Here is a 13,262-nt window from a genome sequence, read left to right as displayed (position 1 = left end):
AGTGAGTAAGGAGGATTTTTGAGTGTCCCCTTGACGGGTCTCTGGCAGTCAGGGACTGGAGGGAGTAGGGGTGGGCTATGAGTCAGTTTCCCCTCACATTCCTGGAGTTAAGGGGGTGGGGAATTCCAGAACCTGGGGTCTGAGGGGAAGGGGGCTGTGCAGGGGTGACTTCCAGGTTCAGAGGTGTTTTCCTGTGACTGTCTCACCCAGAGCTGGAGCCTGGACCTCACCCTCAACCATCCTCAAGGGTCCACAGGTGGACAGGCACTTAGGGCCCTTGGGCAGCGGTGGCCTCACCCTCTGTGACTGTAGCCTCACCATGTGTTTCTGATGAGGCTGTGACCACAAGGGCCCCTGCACTCCTTCCTCAGTCGCTGGCTCATGAATCATAGCTCTGGCTTGGTCCCTCAGGCTCCAGGCGGAAACATCACCCTGAGCTGCCTGTGACCGCCCCCTCCTGGCCCAGCCGCCTCACACAATCCCACCAGTCTGCTCGGGACCATCTACAAAATGGTGACCGGGAGGGTGAATCTAGAGGGGTGCAGGTGAGACAGGAAATGGAGTGACAGTGAGCTGAGGAGGAGGGCAAATGTGATGACGGTCCCAACAGGTGAGGATGGGAGCTCAGGATACAGGTGAGCATGAGGGTGAGGAGGCAGAGAAGGACTGGCGGGTTCTGATGCCGAAGACACAGGTAGAGATGCAGGGGGAGGTGCAAGCAGGAAGCCAGGTAAATACCCAGGTGAGGCTGTAGGCAAGGATGCTGGTAAGAAAACATGAAGAGGGACTTCCCTGGTGGTCCAGTGGCTAAGACTCCATGCTCCTAATGCAGGGTTCAACCCCTGGGCAGGGAAGCTCAGCTGGTAAATAATCCACCTGCAGTGCAGGAGACCCTGGTTGGATTCCTGGGTCAGAAGGTTCCCCTGGAGAAGGGATAGGCTACCCATTCCACTATTCTTGGGCTTCCCTGGTGGCTCAGACAGTGAAGAAGCCGCCTGCAATGTGGGGAAGAGGCATACGCACTTCCAGTTAGGAACAGGTGAGGCAGGCATGGGCACTGGAAGCCCGTGAACGTGAAGGTGAACTGCAGGAGGGAGTGAAGTGGGAATCAGGTCAAGTTCCCGTAGGATGGAGCTGAGCGGCAAGTGAGGCAATGGGGGGTCGAAGCTGCTTCTGTCCCCCTCTCAAAGACCTCCAGACTGTGGGAGACATGTAAAATAGAAGTGGAGCTTTATTGGGTGGACAGTGTGTGTGTGAGGGTGTGTGTGTGGGATCAGTTGGGGCAGCCAAAGACGACCATGTTCTCCGTGAAGTTGGCCAGGTCCTCGCACTGCTTCTGGTTCTCTTCATCCTGACATTCTTCAGCATCGGGCCACAGCTCCACCCAGGTGTCCTTCCCGATGATGTAGCTGATGCTGAGGGAAGACAGAGGGGTCAGGAGCAGGCGGGGAGGGTGGGAGGAGGTGGCCTCTGGAAGGCAGGGGGCGGGAACTCACTTGGGTTTCTCGCCCCACAGGTCAGAGGACACGCCCCACACGAGGTAGTGTGCTCCCTCCTTCAGTTTAAGGGCTTCCCTGCACTTGATGTGGCTGATGAACTTGCGCTGCTGGTTAACCTGCACCTCGTCCGAGCCTGGAGGGGAGGGAAAGGGAAGCTGAGCTGGGGGAGGGAGAGGGTGGGGAGGGCAAGGGAAGCTGGGGGGAGGGGGGGGAGAAGGGGAGGGGCTGGGGGAAGGAAGAGGTAGAAAGACAGTAGACACAGGACCAACCCGATTTGATGATTTGCTCGATCACCATGATGTACTCGTCAAAGTCATCTTCCAGCTTCTTCTGGATAAGTCTGGTCTTGTACACTGTTGAGGGGTGTGGAGGACAGCGGGGCGTCCTGGGCAGGGCTGTCTGTGGGGCACCCTCACCTGGCTCCTCCCAAGCGATGATCACAGCCAGGCATGCTCACGTCCCTGCTAGCCACCCGCCTCACCGCAGTCTAACACGCCGGGCTCCACTCATAGCCATGCACACAATCAGAGACCTCCGCAACCACCGTCGGAGGCACGATGATAGCGACTCCTATCCACCGTGACCCATGGGTTCCCCACAACACGGCGGGACGCACAACCACATCCACTCCCAACCACCGTCACACACACGCCCACAAACCCACCCCACTCATGGCCATGTCACCCCGTGCAATCAGAGCCCCTCACCACACACACACACACAACCACGGTCACCACACGCAGCCAGGACCACACCCACCTTCACACTGCTCACACACAAGCATGCGTGTGTGCGCCTTTTCCGCGCCTCTCGCCTGAGGCCCCACTCACCATAGTCCACGCCCGGCTCGCAGGCCTTGTCCAGCCGGCCGTCCAGAGTGATCTCCTCGTCCAGGTGGTGCATGAAGCAGTTCTCTGAGGGGTGGGTGGGGGGCGGGAGGGGGACACGGTCTAAGACCCACTTCCTGTTCAGGGCGCCCACCACCCAGGGGGACGCCCGGTCCCCTGGTCCAGCCCTCTTGGGTCATCTCCCTACCCCAAGGGAGCCGGGGTCCAGCGGGTGTGGCCACCCTCCTGGCGCCTAAGCACTCACCCTCTGCACAGCGGCAGGTATCTTTGTGGCAGAGTTTGCTCAGCATTCCGTCCTCCTTATCCGGGTGATAGAAGCGGATACAAGTTTCATCTGCGGCAGAGGTGATGGGGAGGGGTCAGAGGGCTAGGGCCTCCGCCCCAGACACCACACCTGGAGGCTCAGTTATCCAACTCCAGTGGGTCAGACCTCCAGATGCCAGGTCCCCAGCCCTGGGACACCCAGACTCCTAACTCCCAGATCTGGAGACCCCCCAGGCCCTTACCTCCCAGACCCAGGGACCACCAGACTCCTAACCCTCAGATTTCCTGGATCCCCAGACTCTTAGCTCTCAGATCCCTGGGGCCCCCAGACCCTTAACCCTCAGATCCCTAACTCCCAGACCCCTAACTCCCACACCTGGGGACCCCAGACCCCTAACTCTAAGACCTGGGGACCCCCAAACTCTTAACCCTCAGATCCCCAAGACCCCCAGACTCTAACTCCCAGATCCCAGGTCCTAGGATGGCTGCTCACCCAGGTTGTAATAGGAGTACACCTTGACTGCCCCAGGCTGTATAAGTCCGACATTAAAGTACTGGTGAACTTTAAAGGACAGACAGTCCTCCACTGTGTGTGAGACCTGGGAAGAAGGAGGAGGTTGGTCGGGGGAGGGCTGACATGGGAGGAAGTCCAGCATGGGGGTTGGAAAGTGGTGGAGAAACTGAGGGATCTAGGTGGGGAAGATGGAGGGGGGTGCTGGCAGTGGGCAGGAATCTTTGACAAAAGATTAATAAGCAGTTCATGAAATCCATTACCCACCACCACCACCACCCCCTGCCCCCCACGGCTAAGGCTAGCTTGCACTTCTCAGCATGTTTCAGTTCCTTGTGGCCATGTGATTGAGCTCTGGCCAAGGACTGCTATCGATGTCCTTAAAAACATTCTGTGGTTAACAAGACTGCATTAGACACTTGAAAGTTGCCAAAAGAGTAGGTCTTAAAAAAGTTCTCAACACACACATTATAACTATGTAGGGGGTGGATGTAACTGACCTTATGTGTAATTATTTCTCAGTATATAAATATGTAAAATCGTTACACTGTGCACATTAAAACTGCACATTGTTATATGTCAATTACATCTCAATAAAATTGGAAAAATTAGAGAGAAAGAAAGAAAAGAGGGAGAAAGAGAGTGAGGGAGGGAGGAAGGAGACAGATACACACATATATGTACTGACACATTGTTGTTTAGTCATTAAGTGGCATCCAACTGTTTGCAACCCCATGGACTGTAGCCCGCCAAGCTCTTTTCTGTCCATGGGATTTCCCACGCAAGAATACTGGAATGGGTTGCCATTTCCTTCTCTAGGGGATCTTCCCCACCCAGGGATCAAACCAGAGTCTCCTGCATTGGCAGGTGGATTCTTTACCACTGAACTACCTGGGAAGCCCCATATTGATACATATGCACGTGTATATGTGATGACACATGTATTTGGAGAAAAGTCATAGTGGAGAGAAAGAGAGCAAGGGCAGGGACTTCCCTGCTGGTCCAGTGGTTAAGAATCCACCTTCCAATGCAGGGGATGCGGGTTTGATCCCTGGTTGGGGAACTAAGATTCCACATGCCGTGGAGCAGCTAAGCCTATGTGTGGCAACTACTGAGCCTGTGCCCTAGAGCCCACGCTCTAGCAACAAGAGGAGCCACCGCAACGAGAAGCCCGCGCACCGCAACGAAGAATAGCCCCCACTTGCCGCAACTAGAGAAAGCCCATGTGCAGCAAAGAAGACCCAGTTCAGCCAAAAAAAAAAAAAAACCCCAAAACCTGCCATGAGATAGCACCCACACATGCCAGAATAGCTATCATCACAAAGAACACAAATAACAAATGTTGGGAAGCCTTGTGCCCTGTTGGTCGGACTGCAAATTGGCATGTGGACTTCTCCAGTTACGGCATGTGGCTTCAGTAGTTGTGGCAGGCCACAATCAAGAGCCCATGCACCACAATGGAGACCCAGCACTGCCAAATAAATAAATAAACAGAACAAGGGAAGAATGGGGAGAAAATAAGAGAAGAGAGAAATGCTAGGGGCTGGGGAACAAGGGAAATTCTTTCTCTCCATCAAGCACTGCTTTTTTTTAAACCACAAGTGGGTTTTTTTTACCCCTCAGTGGTTATTTAAGACTCTGGTGAGAAGAAGCTGGAGGGAACAAGTGAAAAATGCGGTTGGGACATGAGTGGTCAGAAGGTGAGATGCTTACAGAAGGTGGGTTGGCCTTGTTTTACATGCCCCTGTCCTCCCACACCCAGCAGTCCAGACCCTGTCTCCCTGGCCCCACCTGGGCAAGAGGCCAGTGGAGAAAGAAAGGTCAGCCAGGTAGAGGTTCAGGATCCCAGTGGAAGCTTTACCTTGTCCAGGTAGATGATGAGTGTGTTCTTGTTGGAGTCTTTGTTCATCTCATACTTAGAGATGTATCTGTCGACACCACTGCTCAGCTGGGGAAGGATGTGGTTTGTAAAAATCCCTCCTGCATCCCCATTCCCCCTGCCACTCCAGTTTCTTCCAGACCCTGGGCTCCTGCCCATGGATCCCAGCCCCTGAGCCCAAGGCCTTCATACCAATTTGAGGTCATCAATATCAGGTGAGAAGCCTGTCATCATGGATATGTCTAGGATGGACATAGTGGCATCCTGGTCTCCCAGGTACCTGGATGGGGCAGGGGGAGATGGTGTTGGCCTCCAAGGTGGGGTCAGTGCCCGGACAAGGGGGTCATATCAAAGACTGAGGCCTCTAGTTCCCACATAGGAGCACAGAGGGAGATTCAAATGTAGGAAACATTCTCCTAAGGGGAATACAGGAAAAGCTACATAATGATCAAGGTGATTCATTTTTCAGGTTCTGGAACCCAACTGGCCCGGGTTCAAATCCCAGCTCTCTATAACATCTGATGGGTTACTTAACCTCTCTGTGCCTCAGTTCTAGGAAATGAACATGCGTAGGTCTCACTTTGTATGATTCTGTTACCATGGTCTAATTCAACGTGGCCAGTCCCCCAGCACCATGTTCTGACATCAAGACTGTGTTGCTAATCTCACACTGCCATGCAAAGGGAGGACTTCTTATCCTGTATTCAGCACAGGACTAGATGCACAATATACTCTCAGAAAGCATTAAGCATCACAGTTATTATTTGTAGGAAGTCTTGCTAGAGACAGAGGGATGGCCAAGATGAATCCCAGGGAACCATCTCTTACCTGGTACAGATGTCAAGGATCATGGAACCTTTGGCATCCTGAGGCTTCTTGACTAGAAACACAGAAAACAGAAGGATGGATGGTGGTGGGGCAGGAGGAGGGGTGTAGTTCCTGGGTTCTGATCCAGGAGGGAGGCAGACATAAGAACAGGGTTGGAGGAAGGGTAATAGATAGGGTCTCTCCTCCTTTTACCTGGTTCGGGGGCTGGGCGTATGGAAACCTGGAGGTCGAACTTTTTGCAGGAGACTTTGCCTTTGAGCTTGGCATGGTACACGGTCACGACCTGGTGAGGTGGGAGGGGAGATGAGGTGTCAGTCCATTTGACTTGGGAAGGAAAGGGGATATTGGAGCACAGGGGCCTAGAGGAGGTGGTGGGTCAAGAAGGTGTGGGTTACCATTCCTTACCGACAAGGTGCCTTGTCCTTTCCCTTCAGCTCTTACTGTGAAACGCTCATTTTCCTTTGTCTGCAAGGAGTGGGGAGAGAGAAGAGAGAGTATTTGGAACCAAGCCTTCCCCCATTTGTGATGGTCATCGACCCTCCCTCCTGCCTCCTAGAAAGTCTGGCTGGCATGGAGGATGAAAGTGATGAGGGTGTGGCCAAGTGACTTTACCTCTTCTGAGCGCAGGAGGCTGGCAGATTCCCAGAGGATACGATGCTTGACCAAAGAGTTGCGGCTGGGCAGTTGGATGGACACATCCAGGTTCAGGTCCTTGTGATCAGGAACATCCTTCTGGTATTGGGCCAAGGCTTGGAACACCATGAAAGTGGCCTGTTGCCCATGACAGAGAAGGGGATGAATTTGGGTGACTGAGAAAGTAGTTAGAACCACTGAGGGATGAAGAGACTCAGATCAGACCTGGGACACTTAGGCAGTGAACTAGAACCCACCAGAGAGGGTAAGAATACGATTGGGGGCTGGTTGGATACTGAGGACATGTCCTAGAACTCTCTGAGTGAGATAGGTCAGACAAGAGCTTAGAGACACTGGGAACATGGCTAGAATCCACCAGAGTGTACAGACATAAGACAGAAAGTCCAGCCACACCGAGAAGGTGCTCTAGACACATCCAGAAGAGAGAGTCTAAGACAAGCATTGGTAGAGGCACTGAGAATGTGTCTAGAACCCACTCATGAAATAAAAGAATGAAATTGGAATCCGGGAACACTGAGCATCTGATCTAGAACCCCAAAGTGTCACTGAGGGTGTGATTGAGAACCCACCAGAAAGAAAAGTGGTTAAACTGGAGCCCGAGGTTCCTGGAGTTTGAGGTTATTGAACCCATGGTCTAGAACCCATCAGGGATTAGAATAACTAAGAACCTGGTCTAGAACTCACAATAAGATGTGGTAACACTGGGAGCCTGATGGAACTTAGAATGTGGTCTAGAACCCACCAGTGGGAGACAGAGGCTTGAATAATGGTGTGTGAGGTGTTAGTTGCTCAGTTGTGTCCAACTCTTTGTGACCCCATGGACTGTAGCCCACCAGGCTCCTCTATCCATGGAATTATCCAGGCAAGGATACTGGAGTGGGTTGCCATTCCCTTTTCCAGGGGATCTTCCCAACCCAAGGATCAAATCTGTGTCTCTTGCACTCAGCATTTCATCACTGAGCCACCAGAGAAGCCCCTTGAATAATGCTGTAGAGTAATTAAGAATCTGGTCTAGAACCCATGATGAGACATGGTAACATTGGGGGCCTGGTGAAATGAACATGGGCTAGAGCCCACAAGTGAGACGAATAAGATAGGGAACTGCGAACATGATCTAGAACCTACCAGAAGGACAGAGAGGTTTGGATAATGGTGTAGGTTCACTAAGAATCTAATTTAGAATCCACCAGTGAGACAGAGTAACATTGGGGGCCTGGTGAAATGAACATGATCTAGAACCCACCAGTGAGACAGAGTAAGATGGGGCACTGGGAACATGGTCTAGAACCCACAGTGGGAGAGAGAGGTTCACACCTGAACCTGGGCCCTGAGAACATGATCTAGACACCAAGAGGGAAAGGGAGGCTTGGAACACAGCTCAGGGCATCCAGAATGTAGTCTAGAATCCACAGATGGGTTTGCAATAAAAAAAAAAAAAAGATTCTTGACTTCATTCCAATCATCCTGGCTGATGAAAGAGAAGCACTGCCTCTCTTGGTCTCGGTACCTTCTTCAGAAGACTAATGAGGCCAGAGGAGGTTGGGCTGCAGTTACCAGGGTGCAGTATGTGTGGACTACTTGCCTGTGTGGAGCCATAACCACCTCCATAGTATCTCTGCTCGTTGAGCCAGCGCACGACGGGATGCACAGTGTCGTAGTCTTTGCGTGCCAGCAGAGCCAAGAGGGCGTAGGACGTGGCCTCCACGTTGTAGAGCTTCTGGTTGGGTTCCTCCCAGCGGTTCTTTTCTGCAGGGAGAACCCCCCACCCCCAATGCTCACTGCTCTGTCCATCCTGTAAACAGCTCAGAGAAAGCTCAGGAAAAAAACACTCATAGCCTAGACCTCTCGGTGTTCAGGTGTCCTGGCCCACATTCTAGGTCCTCAGTCTGCTGGTTCCTGCCTCATTCTCTTCCCTCATCCATCTTCACTCCTCCATGTGAGTTCTGCACTGCAGCCCCACTGTGGGAGATTTCCTAAACTTGAAACACACATTCTTACCTCTGAGCCTTTGCATATTCTGTTCCCTTTACATAGAGTACCTTTTCTCCATTTACTTTGTTAATTCTTACCCACCCTGCACAATTAGTGGGCACCCCAAGACTGAGTGGGGGTCCCTCTTCCTCCTGTTTCTCAAAGGATCCTGTGCTTCTCCCATCCCAGCACTCTGATACTCTATAGTAATCTATGAACTCATTTCTTTCTTCAATTGGAGTGTCAGGACATAATGGCAAGGGCTGTGCTATACTCACGGTGGTGTCCCAAGTGCCTAAGAAAGTTATGATGGCAGAGATTGTCACTGAGAACCAAGAGGAGAATAACTTCCTCTCCCTGGGCACACAGTTGGACTACATTTCCCAGAAGCCTTTGCAGGTAGATATGGCCACATGACTAAGCTCTGGCCAATGGAATGTGCACAGCAGTGATTGGGCCTCTTCTATGTCTAGTCCCTTGCACAATCTTCCTATTTCCCTTTCAGCTTGAAAGGGCAGGATTCTGAGGCCCTAGAATGGCAGAGCCATGAAAAGATAGAGACCTGGATCCCTGCATCACTGTATGGAGGAGAGCTGTCCACCAACAACATACTTTTGTCGTGTTAAACCACTTTGGTATTTATATGATACTTGAGATACCTTATTATCAGTGAGCACAAACATGATACAGTGTCATCACTGGAACCAATTATTACTGCCCACTATGTGCTAGGCACTGTGCTACATTCCCTGTGGTATTATTTTACTGAATCCTAATCACCCTTGAGATAATTACAGTATTACAGTATTGTTGCTGTTACTAAGTGGTATCTGACTCTTTTATGACTCCATGAACTGTAGCCTGCCAGGCTCCTCTGTCCGTGGGACTTCCCAGGCAAGAATACTGGATTGGGTTGTCATTTCCTTCTCCAGGGGATCTTCCTGACCCAAGGATTGAACCCAAGAATCTCCTGGCAGGAAGATTCTTGACCACTGAGCCACTAGGGAAGGCCTAGGTATCATTTCAAGATGAGGAAACTAAGGCCCAGAGAGGTTAAGCGACTTGTACAAGGTCAGACAGTGAGAAAGTGGCAGAGTGGGATTTCAGTTTAGATCTGTCTGATGTCCGTGCTCATGGTCTTAATCACACCTCACTGCTGGGTCATAGCAAGTGCTCAACACACAGCATTCAACATGGTTGAATGAATTATGCAGTGAGCCTCCTTGTGTGGCTTACAAGGAGAAATTATCACACCACAGAGCCATTCATCCCAGTTCAGCTTGGAGAGGTCCATTCCAGTGCAGCTTAAAGCCAAGCACCCCAGCTCGAGAGGGCCACCCTCAGTCCCCAGCCATGGGTCCCTACTTACTCCTCCAGGCTACCCCTCACCTTTGGCTGTATTCATAAATTTGGTGAGGCGGTCATCCTCCAGCTTGCCCAACAAAGCCAGGGCATAGGCAGCAATGGCCACAGTATATGGTCTTCGCAACTCTCTGTAGTGGTTTTCAAGGAAGTCTCCTGCCTTATTGATGCTGCGGCCCAGGCTCTATGACAAAGAGGATTGGGTACTTTGGTCAGGGGGGCATTGCTGTTACAGGCAACTGATGAAGATCACTTTCTGGGACCAGGTGGCTTTTGTCCTTGGCACCTATTTGCCTTGGATCTATGTTTGAGGGTTTTCCATTGTGAGCTGCTTTGCTGCTGAGTACCTACTATGGGCTCTGTGTGTGTGTGTGTCTGTGTGGTGCGGTGTGTGTGTCTAAATACCAAGTGGTGTGCTGGTGAATATTTAACAACCAGCTCTCCAGTGAAGGCACAGGACTGGGCTGGGGGCCAGGGGTGTGGTACTAGTTGTTCATTCAGGCTTTTCCGTAAGATGTTATAGAAAACCTGAACTTTTGCCAACCCAATAAATTGTCCATTAAAATGGCATAAAAACATCCACCAGGGTCAATTTCAAGTAACCACTGTGATGTCCTTGAGCATAGAGTGGGGAAGACATACTCCCAACAGGCATTCATGAGCTAGTATGAGCCAGATTCAGCACACCAAGGGAACACCTCTTATTCAATCATTATCAGCTAGCTCTTACAATGTCCCAGTCATATAACTGCTCATATAATCTCATAAAATCCTATGAGGCAGGCATTACTTTCATCATTATCCTACTGCACAGATTAAATACTGTGACACAGAAAGATGGGGACCTGGGAAAGACATGATTTGAAGTGTTTGCTGATTTCCATGGTGTCAATACTATCATGCCTGATTTCAACCCACCAATGTGGCATCACTGACTGTAGATTTGGGAAGAGAGGAACAGTGGAACAACAATGATATAATATTTCCAATATATAGATACAATAGATATAAATAACCCCAAGAATAATGATAAAAGTAGCAAAATATTTAGGAAGTGATACATTTTATCACCTGTTTTCAGTGTTTAATCTTTGCAGTGTGAGTTTATATGATTTAATTTTTAACAATGATTGTGTTCAGCAACTAGCTTGCAAATTCCTAGAAATTTAACAACTGGTTTTCACAAGCTGGGTAGCATCCTATTGATTTAAACACCATCAGTCTGGCTCCACCACCTATGCCATACTTTATTTTAATGTTGCTGTATTGCAGAAAATGTTGTGTTGTAGTAGAAACAACCCTTTTGACTGCCTTCCTACATCTATCCTCCTCTGTTGTAAGAACACCTCCTCCCTTTCATTCACATGGACACAATGGAAGCAGCCATATTTGCCCACTGAGACCTACTTCCTGGTCTCAGCTGATTGGTTCAGGGATGATCACCTGACCCAGGATGAACCAATCAGAGTCCTTCACTGGGAATCCGAACGTTCTAGCCTTAGTCTATTTCCTCAAGGAAGACAGCCATATTCTGTCAGGCAGGTTGGGTGGCAGGCAAAGGTGAATTATTGGGCAAGAAGGGATTGAAAGATATGGGAGAACATAAAGAACAAAGCATTCTGGCAAAGTCCTTGAAGCTACTTTCATTTTTAAAAATTTTTTTGGCTGCAATGCATGACAAGAGGATCTTAGTTCCCCAACCAGGGATGAACCCATGCTCCCTGCAGTGGAAACAAGGAGTCTTAACCACTGGACCACCAGATTCCTACTTTCATTTTTGAACTCTAAAAATTCTTAGATTCCTAAAATAAATTTCCCATTTATTTTTGCACAACCTAGTCACACATATGACAACTAGGACACACATGTGGCCTCTGAGACAACTCAGAGAGTCCTAAAAAATGCAAAAATTATTATTTTACAAATGCACACATAAGACCTGACAAAGTGTACATGAGCATCAGGATTTGAGGTCAGTGCTGTCTGACCCCACAGTCCTGGTGCTTTTTTCTACTATAATTTCTCTCAAATCTCCAAGATTGGAACCAGGAAAACCTGATTTAAAGGTCACCAGCATTAATGGTAGCAGCCCCCTCCCCTCCATCTCTTTTCTGGGGCCCTGAGAAGGAAGAAGCATCTGGCTGAAAGGGAGATCCTGAAGTCCCCCACTGCTGCTGCTGCTGCTAAGTCGCTTAAGTTGTGTCCGACTCTGTGCGACCCCATGGACTGCAGCCTACCAGGCTCCTCCATCCATGGGATTTTCCAGGCAAGAGTACTGGAGTGGGGTGCCATTGCCTTCTCTGGAAGTCCCCCACTAGGGAAACTAAAAGTCAAACAACCCATTCTCAAAACCCCAGAGCAAAGCAGACAGAGTGATTACAGGCTCTCAGGAGCCTGTCTTTCTAAGCTTCTCTGCTTCAGAACCAAAACTAGAGGAATAGGGGACAGCAAAAAGCCAACATTATTAATTCTTTCCCTTCTGGGATCACACATGCTCAGTTGTGACCAACTCTTTTGTGACCCTATGGAAGACGCTATGGACTGTTTCCTGCCAGGCTCCTCTGTCCATGAGATTTCCCAGGCAAGAATACTGAAGTGGGTTGCTATTTCCTACTGCAGGGGATCTTCCCAATCCAGGGACCGACCCACGTCTCTTGCGTCTCCTGTGCACTTCAGGTGGATTCTTACTACTGAGCCACTGGGTAATCCTTTGGGGTCATGGACATGGACCCTTTTAAGAATCCCCTTAAAGATCTCCAGGAAAGATTTTCCTTCCATTTTTAGTTCTGTGTCCTCAGTTTTCTTTAGGGAAGCCATAAGCATATGTAGGGCTTCCCTGGTGGCGCAGATGGTAAGGAATCTGTCTGTAATGCAGGAAACCCAGTTTTGATCCCTGGGTCAGGAAGATCTGCTGGAGAAGGGAATGGCAACCCACTCCAGTATTCTTGCCTGGAGAAACCCATGGACAGAGGAGCCTGGCGGGCTATAGTTCATGAGGTCGCAGAGTTGGACATGACTGACTGACTAACACACAGGAATATGAATGTAGGAGTCTCGTGGAAAGCAAGCTGAAGGGGCTTTTTGTTGGGTTTGGCTACAACTCTCTGAAAATGGTAAAGCAGGCAGAAAACACCCAATCTTTCATTTCTCTGTGCTTCAGTTATCTCTTCTGTAAACTGGGGGCAATAAGAGTAGCCTACCTCTTGGGCTGTTACAAGGATTACAGGAATTAAATATATGAGACTCTTGTTTTGTTGTTTAGTCGCTCAGTCGTGTCCAACTCTTTTGCAACTCCATGGACTGTAGCCTGCCAGGCTCCTCTGTCCATGGACCTTCCCAGGCAAAAATACTGGAGTGGGTTGCCATTTCTTTCTTTAGGGGACCTTCCCGGCCCAGGATCAAACCCACGTCTCCTGCATTGCAGGCAGATTCTTTACCACTGAGCC

The 13,262-nt window shown here is 50.1% G+C and overlaps 1 protein-coding gene across 1 annotated transcript in view; it reads right to left on the bottom strand.

Moving 5' to 3' along the window:
- Positions 1-1,213: 1,213 nt before the first annotated feature.
- C3 (complement C3) overlaps positions 1,214-13,262 on the bottom strand; it is a 36,438-nt gene continuing 24,389 nt past the window's right edge. Inside the window, exons 28-41 of the mRNA XM_043911775.1 lie at positions 9,844-10,000; positions 8,066-8,229; positions 6,442-6,600; positions 6,235-6,294; positions 6,022-6,112; positions 5,830-5,881; positions 5,194-5,281; positions 4,984-5,070; positions 3,105-3,210; positions 2,592-2,681; positions 2,330-2,413; positions 1,769-1,852; positions 1,497-1,632; positions 1,214-1,415 (exon numbers count right to left, since the gene is read on the bottom strand). Of these exons, the coding sequence (XP_043767710.1) occupies positions 1,274-1,415; positions 1,497-1,632; positions 1,769-1,852; positions 2,330-2,413; positions 2,592-2,681; positions 3,105-3,210; positions 4,984-5,070; positions 5,194-5,281; positions 5,830-5,881; positions 6,022-6,112; positions 6,235-6,294; positions 6,442-6,600; positions 8,066-8,229; positions 9,844-10,000 (1,500 nt within the window). The 3' untranslated portion in view covers positions 1,214-1,273. The remainder of the gene's footprint in view (positions 1,416-1,496; positions 1,633-1,768; positions 1,853-2,329; positions 2,414-2,591; positions 2,682-3,104; positions 3,211-4,983; positions 5,071-5,193; positions 5,282-5,829; positions 5,882-6,021; positions 6,113-6,234; positions 6,295-6,441; positions 6,601-8,065; positions 8,230-9,843; positions 10,001-13,262) is intronic.

Source organism: Cervus elaphus, chromosome 9 (genome assembly GCF_910594005.1).
Source record: "Cervus elaphus chromosome 9, mCerEla1.1, whole genome shotgun sequence".
Classification (NCBI taxonomy): Eukaryota; Metazoa; Chordata; class Mammalia; order Artiodactyla; family Cervidae; genus Cervus; species Cervus elaphus.
The sequence above is the reverse complement of the archived record's forward strand: the minus strand, read 5'-3'. Positions and strand labels throughout refer to the sequence as shown.